Consider the following 24,464-nt stretch of genomic DNA (forward strand, 5'->3'; position numbering starts at 1 on the left):
TAAGTGCTGTTATTTCCTAATATAATATAAAGCTAAATACGGGCAGTGTATATTCACCGCACCCTCAATATTGTCACCTGCCAAGATCACATTGTGGCTGTTGGCAGTGGCATAAACAAGGTTTTTCCTTCCGTCACAAGAGAAATATGAAGATTCCTAATGAAATACCTGCTGTTCCCATGACAGCCGAGTTACACACCTCTGTTCTTACAGTTTAACCAAGGATCACACTTTGGAATTTGATCCCAGAAATCTGCCAAGTGAAGGATTTTTTACAAACACTTTTCCATCCCGACAATTTCTATTCCTTCTTTGCGTGTGGTGGTTACAGAGCGGGGACTGGGCAGAAAGGTGGCACAGGTAAGAACCAGCTTTTGTGGTGAGAATGTGAGTTTTGTTTCTCAATCATTACACTAAGCTTTACTAAATCTTCTCTCTCCGCCTATGTGTGCATAACAGAATTCCTGTGCATAATGGGTCCATTAATGTTAGTTGTTGGGTTTGTTGGTGCTATAACCTAAGCAATTTAGCAAAGGAAAGTGCTACCAATTCAGTAAAGGAACAGACTGGTAGAATGTAAACAATTTAGTAAAGGAAAAGACAAGGAAAGTGCAATGGATTCAGTAAACAGACTGGGAAAGTGCAGCCAATTTAGTAAGGTTACAGCCTAGGAAAGTGCAATAAAAAAAATAGAAAAGTGCAACCAATTCAGTAAGGTAACAGATTAAGAAAAGTGCATTCAATTGGATAAAGGAACAGACTAGTAAAGTGCAACCAATTCAGTAAGGTAAAAGACTACAAATGTGCAGTGAATTAAATAGTTACAGACTCGGATAGTGCAAGCAATTTGGTAGAGGAACAGACTGGGAAAGTGTTACCAATTCAGTAAAGGAGCAAACTGGGAAAGTACAATGAATTCACTGAAGTGACAGGCTGGGAAAGTGCAACCAATTCGGTTAAGGAACAAACTGGAAAAGTGCAATTAATTCACTAAAGTAAAAGACTAGGAAAGTGCAACCAATTCAGTTAAGGAACAAAATGGGAAGTGCAATGAACTAACTAAAGGAAGAAAACTGGGAAAGTGCAACCAATTTAGTAAAGTAACAGAAAAAACTGGGAAAGTGCAATCAGTTAAATAAGGTAAAAAACTAGTATAGTGCAGTGAACTGAATAAAGTTACAGACTAGGATAGTGCAACCAATTTAGTAAAGGAGCAAACTAGCAAAGTACAACTAATTCAGTAATGTAGCAGAATAGGAAAGTGCAATGAAAAAACTAGATAAGTACAACCAATACCATAACAGATGAGAAAGGTGCTACCAATTCAGTAAAGGGACAGATTGGAAAAGTGCAACCAATTCAACAATGGAACAGAGTAGGAAAGTGCAACCTATTTATTAAAGGTACAAACTAATTCAGTGAGGTAACAAACTAGGAGAGAGCAGGGAATTGAATAAAGTTACAGACTAGGATAGTGCAACCAATTTAATAAAAGAACAGGCTAGGAAAGTGCAATGAATTGAATACAGGTAGTGCAACCAATTTTAAGAGTAACAGACTGGGAGTGTAACACATTTAGACTGTGGCAGGGAATGTAATAAAAAAGCATCATATAAAAGTGTTTTGTTTGATCTATTAAAGGGGAGCTATACTCTCCCAAACAACTTAATGTAAAATTGCTCTCCTAAGCACTGTTTACATGTCTCACAAACATTCATATTTGGAATAAATTGTAAATTAAGCACTCTATATTTATGTGTATTTAATGGGGTTGGCATATTTGATATGGAATTGTGATGGGAAGTTTTCTATTTTTATGAAAACACTGCAAAACCTCCCGTGATTTATCTCTCAGACTCCAGCAGGACGACACAAACCAAGCTGAAAACCTCTGGCATTGCACTTACTGGCTAATGAGAGTGGTGGAACTATGGAGACCAGCAGCCAGAGCTCACCCCACACCACCCCTGGAATGGAAGCCTTCCCCAAGAAATCCCTTGATACCATAGACATTGTTGTTTTAGTGCTTTATTTTGTGTTTGTCCTGGCAGTCGGTTTGTTGGTAAGTTTATTTTATAAATGTGTGTCTTGATCAGTAACATATTCTATTTGCAGGCCTAGTGGTTAAGATATTAAAGGGGATGTAAACTAATTCATTTAGCAAAATTCAGCCCTTACAAACATGGGCATCCACAGGAAATCATCATGATCCACAGGAGGTGTCATCATCCAAAAGTGACCAGTATATAAACACTAAGCCCTTATATAATAACTATTGTTTAAGGCAATACTGGGTCTCAGCAATAATTTATAGGAAATGAACTTATAGGCAAAGCCTAGAAAGAGGCTCACATCTTACATAATATACGTATAACTAGGGGACACCATACAAACCACAATAATATGTGATATAATTTGGGAAGAAAGCCTCCATCCTTTCCCCAAGTCCTATTATTCATGGAATCCCTGGTTCTATACCCACAACAGGTCCTTGGGAACTCATCCGATTTCCTTGTACTTATGGCACCAGCAACCCCGCTGGCCACTTCACAAGTGCGGGAATGATCGTGTAGACTCTTGTTTTGCTGAAGGGGGTGTTGAGGGGATACGAGTTCAGACTAGGGGTAGGCTACATATGAGGCACGTGCCTGACACGTCCATCTAGTTCAACCTTTTAACTCTATTTTAACCTGCCTAACTGCTAGATGATCCATAGGAAGGCAAAAAAAGCCCATTGGAAGCCTCTACAATTTGCCTCAGAGAGGGAAAACTTCCTTCCTGACTCCAAGTTGGCAATTGGACCAGTCCCTGGATCAAGCTGTATTCCCTCACTTGCTAAAAAGCCATCCAACCCCTCCTTAAAGCTATCTAATGTATCAGCCAGTACCAATGATTCAGGGAGAGAATTCCACATCTTCACAGCTTTCACTGTAAAAAAAAACCCTTCTGAATATTTAGGTGGAATCTTTTCTAATCAGAATGGCTGAACTTGTGTCAGCTGGGAGGACCTACTGGTAAATAAAGCATTAGAAAGATTATTGTACAAACCCCTTATATATTTATACATAGTTATCATATCACCCCTTAAGCGCCTCTTCTCCAGCGTGAACATCCCCAACTTGGCCAGTCTTTCCTCATAGCTAAGATTTCCCATACCTTTTACCAGCTTAGTTGCCCTTCTCTGTACCCTCTCTAATACAATAATGTCCTGTTTGAGTGAAGGAGACCAAAACTGTACGGCATATTCTAGATGGGACTTCACCAGAGCTCTGTAAAGTGGAAGAATGACCCCTCCTCCCGTGAATCGATGCCCCTTTTAATACAGCTCAAGACCTTATTTGCCCTTGATGCTGCTGACTGGCATTGCTTGCTACAGCCAAGTTTATTATCTACATGCCTCAGTGTAAGCTGTATGAGTGTAGCTCGCTGAGTCTTAAACAAGCCAGCAGCACTACATACACATAATAGTACAGATGGGGGAAAAGCTGCCAATAGTATTTCAGACAGCAGGGAATCAAACCCTGCTGTTTTTAATCATTTTGGTGCAAAAACAAAGCAAAATGTTCCCATTTACAGTGTAAAACAGTGAAACTGGGATCCCAAAGCAGGTATGGAAAAACGATTTCTAAACACATAACACAAACACTAATAAATCTCAGTTCGTGTCTGCTATCTGCATGTAGTTTGCACTCCATTGGTATAAACTAATAGCATGGGTGCCAGAATAATAAAACGATATAACATCATATGAAACTGCACCCAAAGGTCTTTGCAAGGTGAAAAAGAGTGGTAATTTATTTAACCTACTGTATATAAATATATGATGGTTAATAAAAGGTTCATACTGAGAGACTTATTTAGATAGATTAGACCCAGGACAGGCAAACAGGAACAGACATACTTCATGGGAAATTATATATATAGTCAAACTCTGATTTTATGTTCCAGCAATTTACATTTCCTTACAGATTTTTTTCAGTCCCACCTATTCTAATGTATAACAATTGTTGCTTTTCCAGATTGTTTTTCTGCATTTTCTGCTGTACTTTTCATGCAATGCTTTAAGTTGTCCTTCTTTTTAAATTCACCTTTAAATTAACTTTTAGTATGATGTAGAGAGTGATATTCTGAGACAATTTGTAATTGGTTTTTATTTTTTATTATTTGTTGTTTTCACTTTTTACTCACCAGCTCTCCATTTCAAAAGGTCAGCAATCTGGTTGCTAGGGTCCAAATTACTCTAGCAACCATTCATTGATCTGAATAAGAGACTGGGAAAGGAATAGGAGAGGGCCTGAATAAACAGATGAGTAATACAAAAAAGTAGCAAAAACATTAAACTGTAGCCATACAAAGCATTTATTATTTAGATGGGGGTCAGTGACCCCCATTTGAAAACTGGAAAGAATCTTGAAGAAGGCTGCAAATAATTCAAAAACTATAAGAAAGTAAAACGAAGACCAACTGAAAAGTTGCTTATGTAATGTAGAAAATCAGATGACACACACTTCGGAAATTGTGTTATTTTTTAGTGATTTATTAAGATATCCACACAACGTTTCAGAGGTACAACCTTCTTTCTTAAGTGCTCTCATGTTTTCGGAGGTTGAAACGTTGTGTGAAGATCTCAATAAATCACTAAAAATTAGCACTATTGCCATCTGATTTTTTACATAACATGGATCACTGGAACTGGTTCATGCAGCAAGGTTTCCAGATAAAGCTCCACAGCATATATCATATACAGAATTTTGAACTATTATACGTTGAAAAGTTGCTTAGAATGAGCCATTCTATAACATACTAAAAGTTAACTTAAAGGTGAACCACCCTTTTAAGTCATTTCTTCACAGTCCACACCATGCTGGGGCTTTATTTGGTGCCTGACAAACTTAAAATCATTGTTTTTCTATACAATAACCAAAAACCTACCGTCTCCCAACGGAATAAATTCAGAGGAGCTCAGACTGGGATTTGTTGGTTTCCCTTGATGCAGCAGCCACAACAGCAATACTGCCCCTTTACTGCACAATAATGCTCACTCACACACTCACTCACACATACACAGTCACACAAGCATGCAGTCAGACTCACACTCTCTCACAACACAGAAGAAAGTACATTTTGCCTTTCCCTTGCAATCAAGCACGGCCATTTTGTAACATACTCTGCCTCACACACACAGCATCATGTGACCAGGTCAAGGCTCAGGAAAGATACAGTGTATGGAGTAACAGGCGGACTAGACCTGCAATGTCATCTGAAGAGAGTGAGGCACAGAAACAAGTACATTTCGCCTTTCCCTTGCAATCAAGCACGGCCATTTTGTAATCTACTCTGCCTCACACACACAGCATTATGTGACCAGGCGATGGCTCAGGAAAGATACAGTGTAAGGAGTAACAGGCTGACTAGATCTGCAATGTCATCTGAAGAGAGTGAGGCATAGAAGCAAGTACATTTCGCCTTTCGCTTGCAATCAAGCACAGCCATTTTGGAAAATACTCTGCCTCACACACACTCACACAGCATCATGTGACCAGGCCAAGGCTCTGGAAAGATACATTGTAAGGAGTAACAGGCTGACTAGACCTGCAATGTCATCTGATGAGAGTGAGGCACAGAAGCAAGTACATTTTGCCTTTCCCTTGCAATCAAGCACGGCCATTTTGTAACTACTCTGCCTCACACACACACGTTTGTTCCATTTTGCTTTTCTGATAATTAAATTCTATTTTTCATCTTTTTCTTCTTTTAGTCGATGTGTCGCACCAAGAGGGGCACGGTGAAAGGTTACTTCCTGGCAGGAAAAGACATGGCATGGTGGCCTGTAAGTAATAGGTGCACGTTGTTTTGAGGGCAGCCATTACACAACATGCACGTTAAAAGGGGTTGTTCGTCTTTAAAAAAACTTTTAGTATGATGTAGAGAGTGACATTCTGAGACAATTTGCAATTGGTTTTCATTTTTTGTTATGTGTGGTTTTTGAGTCACTTAGATTTTTATTCAGCAGCTCTCCAATTTGCAATTTCAGCAATCAGGTAGCTTGAAATTACCCTAGCAACCATGCAATGATTTGAATAAGAGATTGGGATATGAATAGGAGAGGTCTGAATAGAAAAATGAGCAATAAAAAGTACCAAAAACAATACATTTGTAGCTTTAAAGAGACTTGGTTTTTTTAGATGGGGTCAGTGAACTTAAAAGCTGGAAAGAGTCAGAAGAAAAAGGCAAATAATTTAAAAACTATTTAAAAATAGATAATGACGTCCAATTGAAATGTTGCTTATAATTGGTCATTCTATAACATACTAAAAGTTAACTTAAAGGTGATCCACCCCTTTAAAACTACAACATGGGCAAAGTTTACCTCAGTCCAGTATCACATAGCCACCTGTTAAAATAATGAACTGATGCATCTGATTGGTTTCTTTGGGTTGCTGGACTGGGGACGGACTTTACCATTGTTACTGCATGACATACATATAATGTATGCAGATTTTACTTGGGAGACTGGGCGTCTGGAAGTAACGTCAGTGAATAAATACCATACATCTCCCTTCATTCAAAGGGGTATGTTTATCAAAGAGTGAAGTTAGAGATCACCACAGTCCGCTAGTGTGAAATTCTGTCACTCTCCATTCATTTCTATGGGCTTTTTAAAGGCGTATTTAGCAAAGGACTTTCACTTTTTGATAAATATGTCTTTTTAAATCCCATAGAAATGAATGGAGAGAGGCAGTATTTCAGTCTAGCGGACTGTGGTGATCTCAAAATTCACTCTTTGATAAATATACCCCCCCAAGCCGTTTTTGACTTTTCCAAGGGGGGACAGAGTCTTTCCTGTTCTGGAATCACAGATTAAAACTCCAAGCATGCATTTTGCCAGTCAGAGATGTTGAGAAATGTATCTATGCTTGTAAGGTTTATTAATACAATATCTCCTGGCCCCTCTCTGCAGGTGGGTGCCTCTCTGTTTGCCAGTAACGTGGGCAGTGGCCATTTCATTGGCTTAGCTGGCTCTGGAGCTGCATCAGGTATCGCTGTCACTGCCTATGAATGGAACGTAAGTGCCTTCATGTATTTGCTTTTTTTTACCAAACTATTATGTACTTTGAATGCCTACAAAGATTATTAAAATTATTGTTGGCCCCTGTGTTGTTTGGGCCCAGGTCAAATGACCTCTCTGTGTTACCCTGAGAAATCCGCCATGTGTGCAAGAGAGAGCCAGTAACTCCTTCTGTCCCCTGCAGGGCCTGTTCTGTGTGCTTGCCTTGGCTTGGCTGTTCCTGCCGATCTACATATCTGCTGGGGTAAGAGGCATCTTCCTTTTTATATTCCAGAAACTGGGTCTCTGTTTCACACTGTGCTGGTCACTGATCATGCCACAACCTCTTTTTTTTTTTTGGTTCAGTGGGCGCTAGAATGTGGCACCAGTATGGGGCAGTCTTTTAGTTATGAACAGTGGCAAGGTGGAACAACTAGCAAAGGGTGAAAAAAGAATATGGAGGACACAGTTTGCAGAACTTTGCTCAGTTTAGCATAGGTAACTCTTCTCCCCGTGTCATCTTATGTAGACAGTGCAATGGGAAAAAGGAGCTGGGCAAATTTAACCTGCAGCTACTAGGTTGTGCATAAAGTTGCTCATAAATGCTCCAAGCTCCAGCCCTTGAACAAGCTTTTTATCAATTTTCTCTCTTCACAATTCCTTCTTGTCCATCCTCCTTCCCATCCATTCCTTTTCCATTTGCCGCTATCCGCAGCTTCATATAGAACAGCAGTTGGGCAGATGTTACAGGGGATCCTTGTAAAAGCGCTAACTGGAATGTTCCTTGGCTGGGGCTTACTAGGGTTGGGGCTTACCGGATCCTCTAGTACTCTAGCAGGCTGTCCTTGGCACAATATCTTTGGAGCCTATGGAAAAGGAGTAAGGAAGAGGAACAAGCAGGGAAGGAATTGGAAGCTGAGTAGAGCCCACTGTTATTAACAACTTATTCTATTGAGTTCTCCTGTTTCTTACTTTAGCACATTGACCCGGGAAATGCTTTCACTCAGTCTTAAGGGCACAGGAAGGGGTGATGCGGGGCTGTCCCAAGGCTGTCTCCATGCTTATTTTTAGCTTCATATTGGGTTAAGGAGGGGCTGCATAGTGAGTGCAGAGAGCACAATCATGCTCTGTGTACTAGAAGAGTGAAATTCTGATTAAAGAAACAATAGTTTTTTGCCCAAGAGAGGCTTTTTTGTCTCTCCTAGTAACCCGCCCGGTGCTGCCACTTGAGGCCCAGTGCTTTGGCACAGGGGCATAATTTGCACCAGGCCCTATCTTTACATGGGAGCCACCCCCTCTCATGCCATGCAGATCTTTAGATGGGGTTCACCAAGGAGCAGACCACGGTGCATTTTCAGGTTTAGGATAATTTCAGCTCTACTGCTGGGGGATATTGGTAGGTCTAGAATAGATACACAGCATCCAGAGTTGAGTATTTCTGAGTTATTTCTTATGCTGGATTAAGTCATACCTTTCTAAAAGGCTTATCTATCCCATACAGGTCACCACTATGCCAGAGTACCTACAGAGGCGATTCGGAGGAAAAAGGATTCAGATATTCCTGGCCATCTTGTATCTGTTTATCTACATATTCACAAAAATATCTGTAAGGAATCAGTTTAAACTGCAGATTGTCATGGGGAAAATCTATACACCTCCAGTTAATGCTGCGGCATGTTAGCACATAGGCCAAATACTGTAAGGCACAAAGGCAGGTGGACATTGTTTGTTGTTCATTATGCAGTTCCATCCTACCTGAAGATATCTGCCTCATAAATGTGATCATTAATCTTATATAATAATACACAGTATCTGGCTAAGCATGCTTTACGTAAAACAAAAGAACAATAATTTGCTTATGTCTCAACACCACATCATTGTCTGGGAACTGATTCCTCTTTTTTGTTCCCTGCACAGGTTGACATGTATGCTGGGGCGCTCTTCATCCAACAAGCTCTGCAATGGGATTTGTATGTGGCAGTGATAGGATTACTAGTCATTACTGCTATTTATACTGTAGCTGGTAAGTCTAGGAATCCATTCCATTGGGATCTTAACATGGGAGATATGGCTTGGTGGAGGGGTAACCTGTGCAGTGACTCTATTGTATATAAAAGGGTTTGCTTCTCCTATTAAATAGTTGCGACCCCAAAAACACAAATTTGCATATGAAACAAAATTTAATTTTTAGCATCTTTCCAGTATCCATTGTACAATAATCACAAAAGCTCAGTGATTTATGTCATCTTGTTTCTGGTAATAACTGTAATTTTGCTGGTATATACTGAAATAAAATGGACAAAGTCCAGCCCTCCTGGGCTTCAATTCCTGGTCTTCAATTCCCACAATTCCTTGCATGAGTCTTCCTGGCTCTGTTATTCAGCCGGCTTCTGCTACATTGTTTCATAAATACATCTCGATCTTACATTGCAGGTGGATTGGCGGCAGTGATCTATACAGACACGCTGCAGACAGTGATCATGATTATTGGAGCACTCATCCTCATGGCTTATAGTGAGTAATGCACATTTTTGTCCCTAATGGAGCAGTCACATGTAGCCCAATGATTTACCTGAGGCCTGATGCATAACACAATTACACAAGGTGAGGGTGCTCAAATACTGATCTGGATCCTATTGGAATCTGAATACTCTATGCCCATTGGTGGAAATTGCTTGTGGCTCATAAAAGTGATGATGACCCATTTATGTAACTGTGCTAAGTATAAGGGAAAGAATAGCCAACTAGGCCCAAAGTGGTAGTAAAAAAGTTTCAGAGGACCCAATTTAACTCATGGATGGATCAACAGTGGAGTTCCATCTTGATTTGGAGAAATAAAAATGTCAGCAAGGTTCAAGACCAATGCTGTTCACTCAAGAAGATGTTGAGGCAGTCGTACTACAGCATTTATCTATCTTTCGCCATCAAAATGTAGAGATCTACATATGGAGACACAGTCTACCCATGTTGCCCATTTTGTTTATCTTTTGTTTAGGTTTTATTGAGATTGGAGGTTTTGAGGCTTTGCAGGAAAAGTATTTCCACGCCATTCCCAATACTCATTCTGGGAACAGCACATGTGGGATTCCAAGAGAGGATGCATTTCATATATTTAGGGACCCGGTCACTTCCGATCTTCCTTGGCCTGGAGTGCTGGTGGGAATGACCATACCATCGCTCTGGTATTGGTGTACTGATCAGGTGAGCACAACATCAATGATTGCCCTCAAAAATTATAGCTATGTGTTGAAATCTTCTAACACTTAATCCAGGCCCTGTACCAATGGGAGGTTCTCTCATACAATGATGGCTGACTTTGGTTTTTAAAGGGGTTGTAAATCCAATTTTAATGCCATCCCACAGTGCCTCCTAGTTTTCTATAGAAGGTGACAAAAAAGCATAATTAGAGATGCAAGAAAATTCACCAATGAGAATTCTACTGATCAAAAACTTCATTGTAAATGCAAAAGAACTGTCTAATGAGAATGCTGATTCCCAGCACCATGTCAGGCACCTGTTATCTTACATAGAGATAATTATGTCATTTATTTCTTCATTATATGACACTGGAATCAAACATGGGGATAAAGGACAGACTTGTTCAGTGCTGGGAAACTCTGCTTTAAGCTTCCGACTCCAGTTGCAGGAACAAAGAACATGGAGTCAGATTCATACAGATCAGCTGGGATTCTCATTGGAGGATTTTTTTGCATTTTAAAGCAGTCACAGTCCAGCAGCAACTGAGTAAAGTTTGGTTTAGCAGTGCGGTTCAGCATGGTTTACTGCCCCTTTAATAAGTGTTAACTCAGTGTCCTAAAAAATGATGTATACCATTTAGCTCTTTTCTAGCTCATCCACATCCTTGGGTCCTTTCTACACAACTTCTTCTGTGGCCTCCTCTAACACAGGGCACAGTCTTTAAAGGAGCTTACGCTCTAAATAAGAATTTGGACACAAATCCACAGTCATCCCTGAGATCGGAAACAATGACAGATTAGCCATCTGACACACTTGTATCAAAGGATGTCTAATTTATCTACAGAGTATCTGGCATTATCTGTGTTTACTCTCTAAGTACCCCTCTAACTCATCTGCTCCTGTGGGCACTCCCATCCTATGCAGGTGTTTACACATAATTCCAGAAGTGATATTACACGTTGTATTTCTGGTTCATACATCAGTCTACATTCTAACTTGTTTTCCCATTTAATGTAACTGCAAATATTATTTATGATTATTTATAAACTGAGCATTTACTATAAAAACAATATATAGCTTACAGATGCAGCCAATTAAAAATGTCAGTCTCTTAGATAATTTCTTACCGACCCCTTCACAGTCTCTCAACTGTATATAAGTCCAAAATCAAGCATATATATATTCCCAAGGGGATATGTATAAGAAGAGATCAGCGCCTGTGGCAACAGAAATTAAAAACAAGCATAGCGTAATACGTTCAAAATATGTAATGTCACCCGTGCATACACTGAATATTAAATACGTGTTTTCTCCCCTTTTCCCTTCAGATGACTGTTAATGGGGGGGTGGTGAGGTAGCAATAAAGGTGATGGGAAAAGTCATAGGAAAGTCATCGTCTTCCCATCACCTTTATTGCTACCTCACCACCCCCCCATTAACAGTCATCTGAAGGGAAAAGGGGAGAAAACACGTATTTAATATTCAGTGTATGCACGGGTGACATTACATATTTTGAACGTATTACGCTATGCTTGTTTTTAATTTCTGTTGCCACAGGCGCTGATCTCTTCTTATACATATCCCCTTGGGAATATATATATGCTTGATTTTGAGCATTTACTATAACAGCTTTTACAAAGGGTGATATACATTTTAATAATGTAAGTCTATGTAAATAATTACAATAGACTTATGAAAGCAAAACATGTAGAGAAATATGTTAGTTATTAAAAGATTAATGCCATTAATGCACTTTGTTCTGGGCTCTGATTGATTGTGAGGTTTTTTTTTGTCTGCAGGTCATTGTTCAAAGATCCCTCTCGGCCAAGAACCTTTCTCATGCCAAGGCTGGATCGTTACTAGCTGCGAGCCTCAAAGTCCTGCCCCTCTTTATGATGGTATTGCCTGGAATGATTAGCCGAGTTCTGTTCACAGGTAATGATATTAACAGACAGAGATGATGCATAAGACTACCCCTTAAATCTCTTCCAGAGCCTTTACCCCTTGATCTAGTATAAGTAATTCTAAGACAAGTTGACTTGCTGAATAATCATTGAAGAGGTTTCACTACTCATTCGAGCAGCTCCTTCAGTTCAACTGACTGGTGTGGGAAGTCCTCGGCATATAAACTCTTCCACTAATCCAATCATGATGGCACATTGTAACTCTTAGGAGAGTTGACATTTTAAACTCACAGAGGTGTGATTCTGTGGGGTTACTGTGATAGGATTACCAGCTGCTCGGATGAGTAGTGAAAGTCTTCAGTGATTACTCAGCAAGTCCAGTTGTTTTAGAATTACTTATACTAGATATACCATGACCTGGATGAATGAAAATCTTCATAGTCACTTTACCCCTTGATGTTTGAGGGCCAAAATGAGAAATAGGGAAAGAACAAAGAAGAAAGAAAAAGGGGGAAATGTGAAAAAGTCTACTGGAAAAAACAACAGAAAAGATAATGAAGGAACAGCATATGAGCAAAGAAGCAGAGCATAGATGAGTTAATGATAAGAAAATAGGGGAAGAAAGAAGATGGAGTTGGTTGATGAACCTACGACGGCACGGTCTGATACTGATCAAGTCTTTAGGTCTTCTTTATCTTGCAATATAAATGTATTTATTAACTTATTTTTAACTTGCTCTACAGATCAGGTGGCATGTGCAGATCCGGAGCTCTGTAAGGAAATTTGTGGAAACCCATCAGGCTGTTCAGATATTGCCTATCCTAAGATGGTGATTGAGCTGCTACCAACAGGTTAGAATTGACAGCTGAGAAGTGATCGAGCTAGATTAACCAAATAACCATTAGATGCTAAACAAGCAACTAACTGTGATTCATGTACAGAATGGAAAGCATTGAACATACTGGGCCACCAGAAGGTCCATCTGGCTTCCTGCTCAGATACTTGTGCTCATCTCTACAGTAGAAGTGAGCACAATTTGGCTCAACCTGTGAACTGTTCAAATGTATTTGATTACTACTGAGCACTGATCCATTGATCTGCATCTTCTAATGTCTTTTCTGAGGACATTGTGGCGACATTTCTCAGGATTGTCAGTCCCAACAAATCCTCACTCAAGAATTCTGCTAAATTATCCGAACATATTTGTCTGTCTGTGGGCACCATTAATCTGCAGACAAGGAATATTGAAACATACAATGCCTGGCTTCTCTTTTAAATTCCCTGGTATATCCTCATCTATCCGTGTGAATATGTCTTTAAGGAGATACCAGGAAGTCAAGTGAAGTGAAATGATGATTAAAATATAGTGTATACCAAATATGTATTAATGGTGCCACATCCTGGTGAATAATTTGGCATGTTTATGTTGCCCATCAAATGTCGTCTAGGACTTCAGACCCATATTTTCCTGTCCCAAAGCAGAGTTTTTGGCCCTAGCATCAGTGTTAAATGGTTAAACATATGCATGTTCAGGAGCATTTCTTAAGATCTCTAACTTCCAAACTCTTCATCTACTTTTGCTTTTAGGATTAAGAGGTCTTATGATGTCAGTTATGATTGCTGCTCTCATGTCCTCACTGACTTCCATTTTTAATAGTGCTAGCACCATCTTCACCATGGATCTCTGGCGCCACATCCGACCACGCTCTACAGAATGGGAGCTCATGATCGTAGGAAGGTATGTAATCTCCATTGCAGCTTCCTACTCAAGACATTCATAACACAGCCAATCTTTCTTATTGTGGGTTTTTTCTTTATTTTCCAGGGTTTTCGTCTTAGTGTTGGTGGTTGTTTCCATTTTGTGGATCCCACTTGTTCAGGCCAGTCAGGGTGGGCAACTTTTTATTTACATCCAATCCATCAGCTCCTATCTTCAGCCTCCTGTGGCTGTGGTCTTTATAGCAGGCTGCTTCTGGAAGCGTACCAATGAAAAGGTAGAGGTCTGCATAATACATCTTTTCATAACACACACACACACACATATATATATATATATATATATACACACACACACACACATATATATATATATATATATATATATATATATATATATATATATATATACACATATAAAGTGGCCCGTCATGTTCAGGACACCAAGGGTTGTCCCCGGATTCATGGTAAACCCTACATGAATGACATGATGCTTAAGGGTCATCTTTGACCAGCCCATCTCCTTCTCTAATCATATTAATAATACTGCCAAAACCTGTCGTTTCTTCCTCCATAATATAGCCAAGATACGCCCATTTCTTTCACAAACAACAGCCAAAACACAAATCCATGCCCTTATTTTATCCTGTTTAGACTATTGCAATCTCCTACTAACTGGTCTTCCCGATTTACATAGTGGGCGCCCCTAGGCCCACTGCAGTTCGTCGCCCCTGTCCCCTCCCCTTTCTTGTATATTTTCATCATCTGGACCAGAGCAATGGGGATTGGCACATAGGAAATTTAAAAAATGAATGTATCTCCAGTGCATCACCTGTGTTTTTGAACCAATGTGGATGTGGTTGGGCAGCATGCCTCCCCCCTAAAATCCTGCTACCCTAGGCCCGGGCCTAGGTGGCCTTTCCACAAATCGGGGCCTGCCTATCTCTCTCCCCTCCAATCAATCTTAAACTCTGCTACCAGGATCCCTCTGCTCTCTCCTAAAGGAACCTGCTGAACCCAAACTAAAATCCTTAGCGTGGCTGTCTGTTAAGCAAAGGATAGCATATAAAATCCTTCTACTAACATTCAAAGCCCTTTACTCCTCTGCTCCTCAGTACATTTCTTCTCTTGTCTCACTATACGTTCCTGGTCGTCTTCTCCGCTCTTCTCAGAGCCACCTTCTCTTCACACCATCCACATCCACTGCCACCTCTCAAAACCCTTCTGCTCATTACCTCTGGAATTCCATCCCTGAATTCCTCCGTAAGGAACCCTCTCTTAATCTCTTCAAGAAGAAACAAAGAGTCTACCTTTTGGAGCACTAGAACATTAGCCTAGCCCTGTCCCTACTGACTATGCCTTACCTTGTGCACTTTTTCATCTCCAATTTGTGCCTGTATGTTTAATGGTTGTAAGATACCAGTGTGTCTTGTAAAGTCACACTGCTGGTCATCTGAGAGTTCCTTTTCCTTTACTATAAATGAATGTGCTTTGTGTCTTTTCAGGGTGCTTTCTGGGGAATGACCATCGGTCTGGTTGTTGGCCTCATTCGAATGGTGCTAGATTTTATCTATGTAGCCCCACAGTGTGACCAACCTGATACCCGACCAGGAGTTGTGAAATATGTCCACTACTTGTACCTGTCCATGATCCTTGGGTTACTCACACTTTTGGTGGTGGTAGCAGTAAGCTTATGGACTGAACCCCCTTCCAAACAGATGGTAAGAATACAGTCTAAGAGGGTTATGTAATAAAAGGCACTAAGTTTGCCATGGGGCAGTTACCCATAGCAACCAAACAGCAGGTAGGATTTAATGGTCAACTGTTTAAAAGCAAGCATCTTATTGGTTGGGTTACTGCTCCTGTGCAAACTTAGTTCCATTTATTACAAATGGGGATTAGTGTTTATATCATTTATTGGGCTTGTGAACCAATATGCACTACCTTTATCTGATGTAGAATAAGTAAAGCCCATTGTATAATATAATTTTACCTAGTGTGTTGGAACCTGGGTAAAAGTATATGGACAAACACAAGTGCACACAAACAGCCACGGTTTGCCTTTAAAGATCCAATTACATTCTTGGCCCTAAATAGCTATGGATGGGGGGGGGGGGTCATGTACTGCTTTAAAAATCTATCCCTAATCTAGCTACACTACAACTCCCAGCATGAATTAACCCTTAAATATGTTGTGGCTTTGAGGGAGTTGTAATCTAGCAGCATTGACAAGCCAATTCAGACAACATTTTCACCAATAAATATGAGGATTTTCTAACAGTTGCACAAAAAATCCTAGCACATAACAATTGAGCTTTTTGCCAGTAATTACAGTTCATTTTCTATAGATCAGTCGTCTCACCTGGTTCACACGCTTTGATGCAGAAGTAGAAGACCCAGTGGAGACAAACCACAGACCTGCTGAAAATGGCATCAGTGTCGTCGAGGACATCTCAGAAGAACCACATACAACATCCACAGATGCCATTTATAATGATACAACAGGTAACTGCAATGGCTACTCCTATATACGCATATGTTGGATATGTACATAGAGCTGACTGTGGAATGGGTGTCACATGCATTTCATGGAGGTAGAAGTACGTTCCAAAACACTTTTACTATATGTGATTGTATTATCTGCCTCTCTTCTGATTTGCTTAATGATATTATAATTTCCCCTGTCTCTCCCTCTTCCCCTATGCTGCCAAGAAACTTATTTATATTAAAACCCCTCATCGTGATACTTTATAGCTTCTTCTTAAAGGGGACCGTCACCCAAAAAAATTATTCAAAATTCTATTTTATCCCATTAGTCAAGCAAAATGAACTTTAATTACACAGTCTGGGAATTCAAAATGATAGCAGCAGCCATTTTGTGGACACTGTTTATAAAGAAAGCCTTGCATCATCTCAGATTCTTGTTTGTGCACCAGAATGGGGGGACCCATGGGGGACCTGATCTCCATTCCCATGCCCTGGTTACACAATTAAATGGTAAAGAGAACGGGGGAATGTGTGGAGAGCAGTGACATCTAGGAAAGGCTGAATGGAAAGTGAAAGTAATTGTCTGCCCCGCCTCTATGCCCATGGCATAGAGGAGGGGCAGACAATATTTGATTGACAGCTGAGATTTTTAAATGAGCTTACAACAGCTATGAATGCTTTAATAAAAAATAGAGATTGGATTTCATGTTTAATTTGAAAAGGACTTTTATTATACAGATTTTTATGTCTGGGTGACAGGTCCACTTTAAGCCAGTGTCTGCAAGGCTCAGCTCATCATATTTCCTAAAATGACACCAGCACCATAGTCTGTACCAAACCCTGTTATTCTCACTTCCTGCTCTTTTCTTTTACACTTTTTTTTATTATTTTCTCCCTTCTCTCATACAGCTGTCTTTGACTCCTCTCTTTTTGACTTCTTTACCATTTGATGTTCCTTATCCAATTCTACCATTCTCTCCTTCTACCTTAACACATTCTCCTCTCTCCATTCTGTCATTCGTTTTACCTCTTCTCATCTTCCCATATGTCATCCTCTGCTCCTATCTCCATGTAGGATGTGCTATTCTCCTTTCTTCCCCCTTCTTTCCTATCCCCATGTACCACTCTCTGCTCATTTCCTCTTTTCTCCTTTTTGTGGGTGTCATTCATTCCCCTTATTTCAACTCCCTATCTTTTATCTCATCTTCACCCTTTCCTTTTATCTAGCCTCCCCATTAAGATTCCTTCCATTTTTTGCCTTATACCCCACCTTCCCCTCTGCTGCTCACCTCGTCCTTCTCTTCACAGGACAGGACCCTCCTAATGCAAACCACAGGAGGGTGAGAACCTAAATACAAAAAAAAAATTAGAAATTAGAAACTACTATGGTGTAATACGTTTAATTATATGGGTGCCACCCATTGTTCAAATAGATTATTATAAGGGTGCCCACTTTTCACCTTTGGAAATCACACAAAAGTTCAAATTTGGATTTTTTCGTATTGGTGAATAAACGTTTCTGTGTTTGGTCCCAAAAAACGCCTCCACCAGATGGCCAAAGTACCTACTTACAAACCTATAGTTTGGTATGGCGTGTATAATGGATCCTCACACAAGTCTCCCAACAAGTGTACACATGTCTTCCGACTCCCAAATGGAAACAAAATCCAAAATAGTTTAATATTATTTTATTAAAAATATTTATTTTTAAAAATATTTTGGAGGGAGAGGTGGAGGTGTTTTTTTGGACCAAACACAGAAATGTTTATTCACCAATACGATTGTGCCACTCTACAATGTGCCATTGTGATTGGATTAGTGGAAGAGTTTATATGCCGAGGACTTCCCACACAAGTCAGTTGAACTGAAGAAGCTGCTCGGATGAGTAGTGAAACGTCTTCATTGATTACTCAGCAAGTCCAGTTGTTTTTAGATTGACCTATACTAGATATACCATGACCTGGATGAATGAAAATCTTCATAGTCATATTACAAATAAATGCTACCATTTTCCTCTCTTGCAGATGATAATCCCTCTTCCTCTTCCCTTCTGAAGAAAACCATACTCTGGTTATGTGGGATGGACAGCAGGAAAGGAAACAAACATGACCAGGCTCCTCCTGCTCCATTAGAACCAGCTGAAGTGTTGCTGTATGAACGTCCCCTTCTGAAACAGGTTTTAAACACCGCCGTTATCCTCTGCATGAGCGCAGGAGTCTTTCTGTGGGCTTACTTTGGCTAGAAAAACCGAAGGAATTCTCCAGGAAACACTTTTGGGACAAAATGCACTGTGTGCCCCGCCTACAAACTCGAACTGGAAGGATGAGTTGAGAGATGAAGAATCAGTCACAGTAAGGTCATCTCAACTATAATCACTGGCAACAATGACTTCCCTTAATATGAAGGTCTATGGGAGTGTGTATTCCATTCAGTGCTATGAGGAGTTCGGCTCAATTACGACTTATGACTTCACTTGCTCTATAAAAGCTGCTCAGACCAGAGCCACCAGCCCCTAAAAACATTTGTTACCAGTGAAGATCACACAGCAACGTTTAAATGCACTTCATGTACAGCTCTTTGGATAATACAGTCTTTTTTTTGTTAATTTTATCACAGATTGTACTTTCCAGTGCTGCTTTTGTTAAACTTGTACAACGGAGTCCCATCCCGGATATTATTAAAGAAATGCTCTAATTTGGAAGCACATGTTCTTATTTCTTATGCAAATTGTCTTGTCACTAACAGTAATTATTTATTAAAGTCCGAATGCCAAAAACTCGAAAAATTCAAGTTTCTTAACTATAACATGTGAGAAGAATAAAGAAATAACTAAAATCTTTTGGCATTTATTATAGCCCGAGGATGGAAACAAGTAAGCCAGCATCTCAGACCTGCTGAGGTTGTATATAAGTCAATGGGAGGAGAAGTCCTGAAGATATCCTTATCTGCAATGCGTTTCGTGCAATAATCCAAAGATTTCCTGGTTTTCGGGCAAGAATCCTAAACTTTTCAGGCGGAAAAGACAAAAAAATGGCTACGATTCAAATTTTTCAAGATTTTTCAAGTTTTTTTGGGAAAATGTATTGATAAATAAGGGAAAATAACCCTTGCGGATTTGATCGGAGGTCCTGAATTATTATGGATGTTGATTTCGGCAGACTTGGGGCCCCATAACTCTATAGAAACTTCCCTCTCTTAATAAATGGCTGAAATTAAGCTGCAAATGGATAAACAATGGATGGAACAATGTTATCTTCCTCCTCTTCATTATGGTGCAGGCGACATAAGGCCATGAATGTGTGGCCGTACCAAAACTCCATGCGTATTAGGCCAAAATCAAAAAGATATTGCAGAGGGCACATACGTATTTATCACAACCAAGCCATGGAACCTGAGGGTATAGCAAGTACAGGGGGCTGTTGGATCTGCTCCCTAATTTCTAAGTCTGACTCAAATTAAGAGATGTGCAGAGAGCAGGAGATGTGACAACTTCATGACTCCACCCTCCTGCCCCCCATGAATACAGTGCTGCCAAACACAATCAGAGCTTTATTCATCGAGGGGGGAACACAGGTCTCTGTATAAAGCACAATTATTTCTACAACTACTTCCTGAAAACTAGGGATGCACCGAATCCTCTATTTTGTGAATCCTTCGCGAGAGATTCGGCAGAATACCGAACTGAATCCGAATCCTAATTTACATATTCAAATTAGGGGTGGGAAGGGGAAAACATTTTTTACTTCCTTGTTTTGTGACAAAAAGTCACGCAATTTCCCTCCCCGCTCCTAATTTCCATATGCAAATTAGGATTCGGTTTGGCCGAATCCTGCTGAAAAGGGCAGAATCCTAGCCGAATCCTGAACCCAATCCTAGATTCGGTGCATCCCTACTGAAAACACAATTTGCACATGCCCAATAAAAAAGCAGCCGTGGCTCACCAATCAAAGTCATTTCAGATCATATTTAATAACTGAGCAATTCATGTTCATAAAGTTCCAGAGACAGATAAGGGTTTGTTTACAAATACATTGCAAAGTTAAATATTCCAGGGCAAATAGCCATGGTACTTTGCACTTTGTGCACAAAGTATCTTTATGAATAGCCTTGTGTCGTCCCCTGGCACTGACATTGATAAATAAGCCCTATAGTGTTATACAGATATATAGGATCCATCATTTGGAAACCCTTTATCCAGAAAGCTCCCAATTACAGAAAGGCCATCTTCTGTAGATGCCATTTTATCCAAAAAATCCAATTTTTAAAAAAAATGATTTCCTTTATCTCTGAAATAATCAAACTGTAGCATTAACTTGATCCACATCAAGTACATGACCCATGATCAAGAACACTTCACACATCCATTCATACAACTCTCACAAGTAACACCTGTATCTAGGAGTGATTGGATAATCCTATCACAGTAACTACACAGAATCATCACCTCTGTGAATTTCAGGTGTCGCCTCTTTGAAGAGTTACAATGTGCCATTGTGATTGGATTACTGGGTGAGTTTATATGCCGAGAATTTCCCACACCAGTCAGTTGTACTGAAGAAGCTGCTCGGATGAGTAGTGAAACGTCTTCATTGATTACTCAGCAAGTCAAGTTGTATATTTTTGAATTACTTGTATAGGATCCCTTATCTGGAAACCCGATAACCAGAAAGCTCCGAATTACGGAATGGCTGTCTGCCATAGACTCCATTTTATCCAAATTTTTAAAAATGATTTCCTTTTTCTCTGTAATAATAAAACAGTAACTTGTACTTGATCCCAACTAAGATATAATTAATCCTTATTGGAGGCAAAACCAGCCTATTGGGTTTATTTAATGTTTAAATGTATTTCTAGTAGACTTAGGGGCCGATTCACCAAGGGTCGAATATCGAGGGTTAATTAACCCTCGATATTCGACTGGGAATTAAAATCCTTCGACTTCGAATAAGGATTTTAGCGCAAATAGTTCGATCGAACGATCGAAGGAATAATCCTTCAATCGAACGATTCGAATGATTTTAATCCAATGATCGAAGGAAAATTTAGGAAAACCTATGGGGACCTTCCCCATAGGCTAACATTGACTTCGGTAGCGTTTAGATGGCGAACTAGGGGGTCGAAGTTTTTTCTTAAAGAGACAGTACTTCGACTATCGAATAGTCGAACGATTTTTAGTTCGAATCCCTCGATTCGAAGTCGAAGTAGCCCATTCGATGGTCGAAGTAGCCCAAAAAACACTTCAAAATTCGAAGTTTTTTTACTTCGAATCCTTCACTCGAAGTTAGTGAATCGGCCTCTAAAGGTATGAAGATCCAATTTATGGAAAGATCTGTTATCCAGAAAACCCCAGGTCCCGAGCATTCTTTTAGTTGATCCATTTCTCAGCAGCATCTCTGGAGTATTAGCAACTATTGAATCAATTCTAACAGCTGCCTGTAATGAAACTCAGGGTCAGGGACAAAAATAAGAAATGTATCAACTGAATGTATCAATTTAGAATAATTTCGAGAGTCAGTGACCCCCCCCCAGAGTTGCTTTAGAAGGTGAAAAATGACACTTCACACAGTCACACCTATAAAATAGAAAGTAATTGTAAAAAGTCTTTATTTCTGATGAATTATCTGAAAACGACTGAACTGGAAAAAGTGTTGGAAGGTGAACAACCCCTTTAAAGTCTACTAGAAAATCATCTAAACATTAAGGGGTTATCTATCAAAGGTCAAATTTCAGCATTTTTTTTTTTTTATAACTCGAATAAACTCCCAACTCGAATGGTTTCTAATTTTAAAAAAAAAACTCAAATGGGAAACAACTTGAATCAGAGAGTTTGGGGTTAACTACTCGAAAACTCGAATTGAGTTTTCGGCAAAAAAAAACAAACTCGAATGGCTCGAATTGATCGTGTTTACAGCGAGAAAAACTCAATTTGCTCAAATTGATCATTTTTTCACCCAAAACCCTATGAAAGAAACTCAAACATCATGAAGGCTATCGATTGGTTCAATGGACCTCTGCCATTAACTCTTACATGGCCATGACAGGTTTTATATGGTATATTTTCGGATTCAAGCTATTTACAGGGCAGGGGTATAATAAATCTCATAAAATTAAAGATTTTTTTTTAATGTGAATTTTGACCAAAAATATAAACTTAACTTGATCTTTGAAAAATAAGCCCCTAAATAAACCCAATAGGCTGGTTTTGCTTCCAATAAGGATTAATTATATCTTAGTTGGGACCAAGTACAATGCACTGTTTTATTATTACAGAGAAAAAGGAAATCATTTTTAAGAATTTAGATTATTTGGCTAAAATGGAGTCTATGGGAGACGGCTTTTCTGTAATTCAGAGCTTTCTGGATAACGGGTTTCAGGATGACAGATCCCATGCACTTGTAATGCTTTTAGCTTGGATCCAATTCTTTATTATGAGTTTTATTAACCACAATGCCATTGTCAGTTAACAACCACTGCCTGTGAGGATAATTTATGCATACCGTATGCAGGGCCGCCATCAGGGGGGGCAGGGGGGACAAGTGTCCCGGGCCTGCAGGGGGGCCCAGCAGTGCTGCATTTTTGAAAGAGTCGGGCCCCCCTTACAAGCGACTGAGCCGTGCGGCCATTTTGCAGGTTGCCGAATGCGGAAGTGCCGAAAAGCCGACCAGCCGAAGCCCCGAAGCGGCGAAAAGACCCGAAGTCACGAAAACAGCCGAAGCTGAAGTCCTGACGCAGCGAAAAGCCCTGAAGTCGTGACAACAGCCATAATTGAAGTCCTGAAGTGTCGAAAAGACCCGAAGCCACGAAAGGAGGCGAAGTTGAAGTCCTGTAGCCTTGAGTTCAATTCTACTGAACACCAGTTTGTGGTTTTTTGTTTTTTTTTAATCCCCTGGACACCAATATATTATTTTAATATTCTGTAGGCCACCTGCCCCCAATGTTTTTTTAAAAACATTTTTTTGGGGCCCCAATTTTTTTTTGTAACTTGTAAGGGGGCCCTGGCACCATTTTTGTAAAAAAAAATGTAAATGTTTTTTTTAAAAAAAAATTAATTCTTTTTGGGGCCCCAATTTTTTTTTAACTTATAAGGGGGCCCTGACCATCAATAGCGTTTTATAACTTGTATGTAGCAACTGCAGATCCAAATCCATTCCCAACCCTCCAATCAGGAAAGTGTTATTATAGTGTTGCCCAACCGGCAGCCTTTTAGCTGTATTTGAAGTACAACTCCCAGCACCCCCGGACAGCTCCTTCAAGAAAAGCTGAACTACAACCCAAGACTTATTTTACAGAGACAACTACTGCTCTACAGATTTTCTTTTCATTACTTTTTATTTGTTCTTTCTTAACAATGATCATATTTGTTATTCTCCTTTGAAGAGGAGAAGCAATAGTATAAAAGTTAATATTAAAGTTTATCAAACGTTCCTGTAAGATGGTGAAATGAGTGTATAGCCGCTGCCTGTGTACAGAGATAACCCACCTCCCTCCCTTCCCCACACAAATGCCGGACAAGCCCCTCTCATTTGACCATTTTAAGCTCATAGGAATATTCTCAGCAGTTTGTAGATATACGTTGAGGCCTTAATCAATTTGCTTCCTTCACCCTGTGTGTCAGAGATCAAATCCACCACGTTCTCTGCTCTTTCTATTGGCTGCATTTTCCTGGTTAAGCTTTCCAGTTTCTCTGCCAATTCCTGGAATTTCTTCTCAAGAATCTCAATAATGTCAGTGAGTCTTCGCTCTTTCTCGGCAAATATCCTCACCTGAGCTCTGACCGTTTGCATTTCATTTTCCAACTCTTTAAATTGCTGTTTTTTCTTTATAATGATCCAACTCAGTATCACAAGGCTAATAATTAGAAAAACAATGAGAAAATAGAGAAAGATTTGGAACTTTGGGCTGTTTGTCCCCTGGGCGGTGGATGGAGATTCAGCTCTTGGACACTTCCTCCTTCTGAACACCAATGATACGGTTTTTTCCTTTGTATGAATTGTGTCTGTAAATGGCTCCATCTTGGGGAACAAAATAAAAGAAGACAATGAAGCAGCTATAGGGTTGTGGTGCTCATTCTATTATCATGTCAATATCTGATCAACCAATCCCATGACACA

General features: G+C 39.8%; 1 protein-coding gene across 2 annotated transcripts; it reads left to right on the top strand.

Moving 5' to 3' along the window:
- Positions 1-253: 253 nt before the first annotated feature.
- Positions 254-19,051, top strand: slc5a11.L (solute carrier family 5 (sodium/inositol cotransporter), member 11 L homeolog). 2 transcript variants are annotated; one of them, XM_041575458.1, is made up of 16 exons: positions 254-360; positions 1,856-2,062; positions 5,759-5,830; positions 6,962-7,066; positions 7,254-7,313; positions 8,550-8,654; positions 8,966-9,071; positions 9,482-9,562; positions 10,044-10,249; positions 12,046-12,181; positions 12,894-13,001; positions 13,738-13,888; positions 13,976-14,144; positions 15,372-15,587; positions 16,215-16,371; positions 18,378-19,051. In XM_041575458.1, exons 2-16 carry the CDS (start codon positions 1,931-1,933, stop codon positions 18,593-18,595), a joined length of 2,022 nt encoding a protein of 673 aa, XP_041431392.1. In that variant the 5' UTR covers positions 254-360; positions 1,856-1,930; the 3' UTR covers positions 18,596-19,051.
- The last annotated feature ends 5,413 nt before the right edge of the window (positions 19,052-24,464 follow it).

Source organism: Xenopus laevis, chromosome 9_10L, assembly GCF_017654675.1.
Source record: "Xenopus laevis strain J_2021 chromosome 9_10L, Xenopus_laevis_v10.1, whole genome shotgun sequence".
Taxonomy (NCBI): Eukaryota; Metazoa; Chordata; class Amphibia; order Anura; family Pipidae; genus Xenopus; species Xenopus laevis.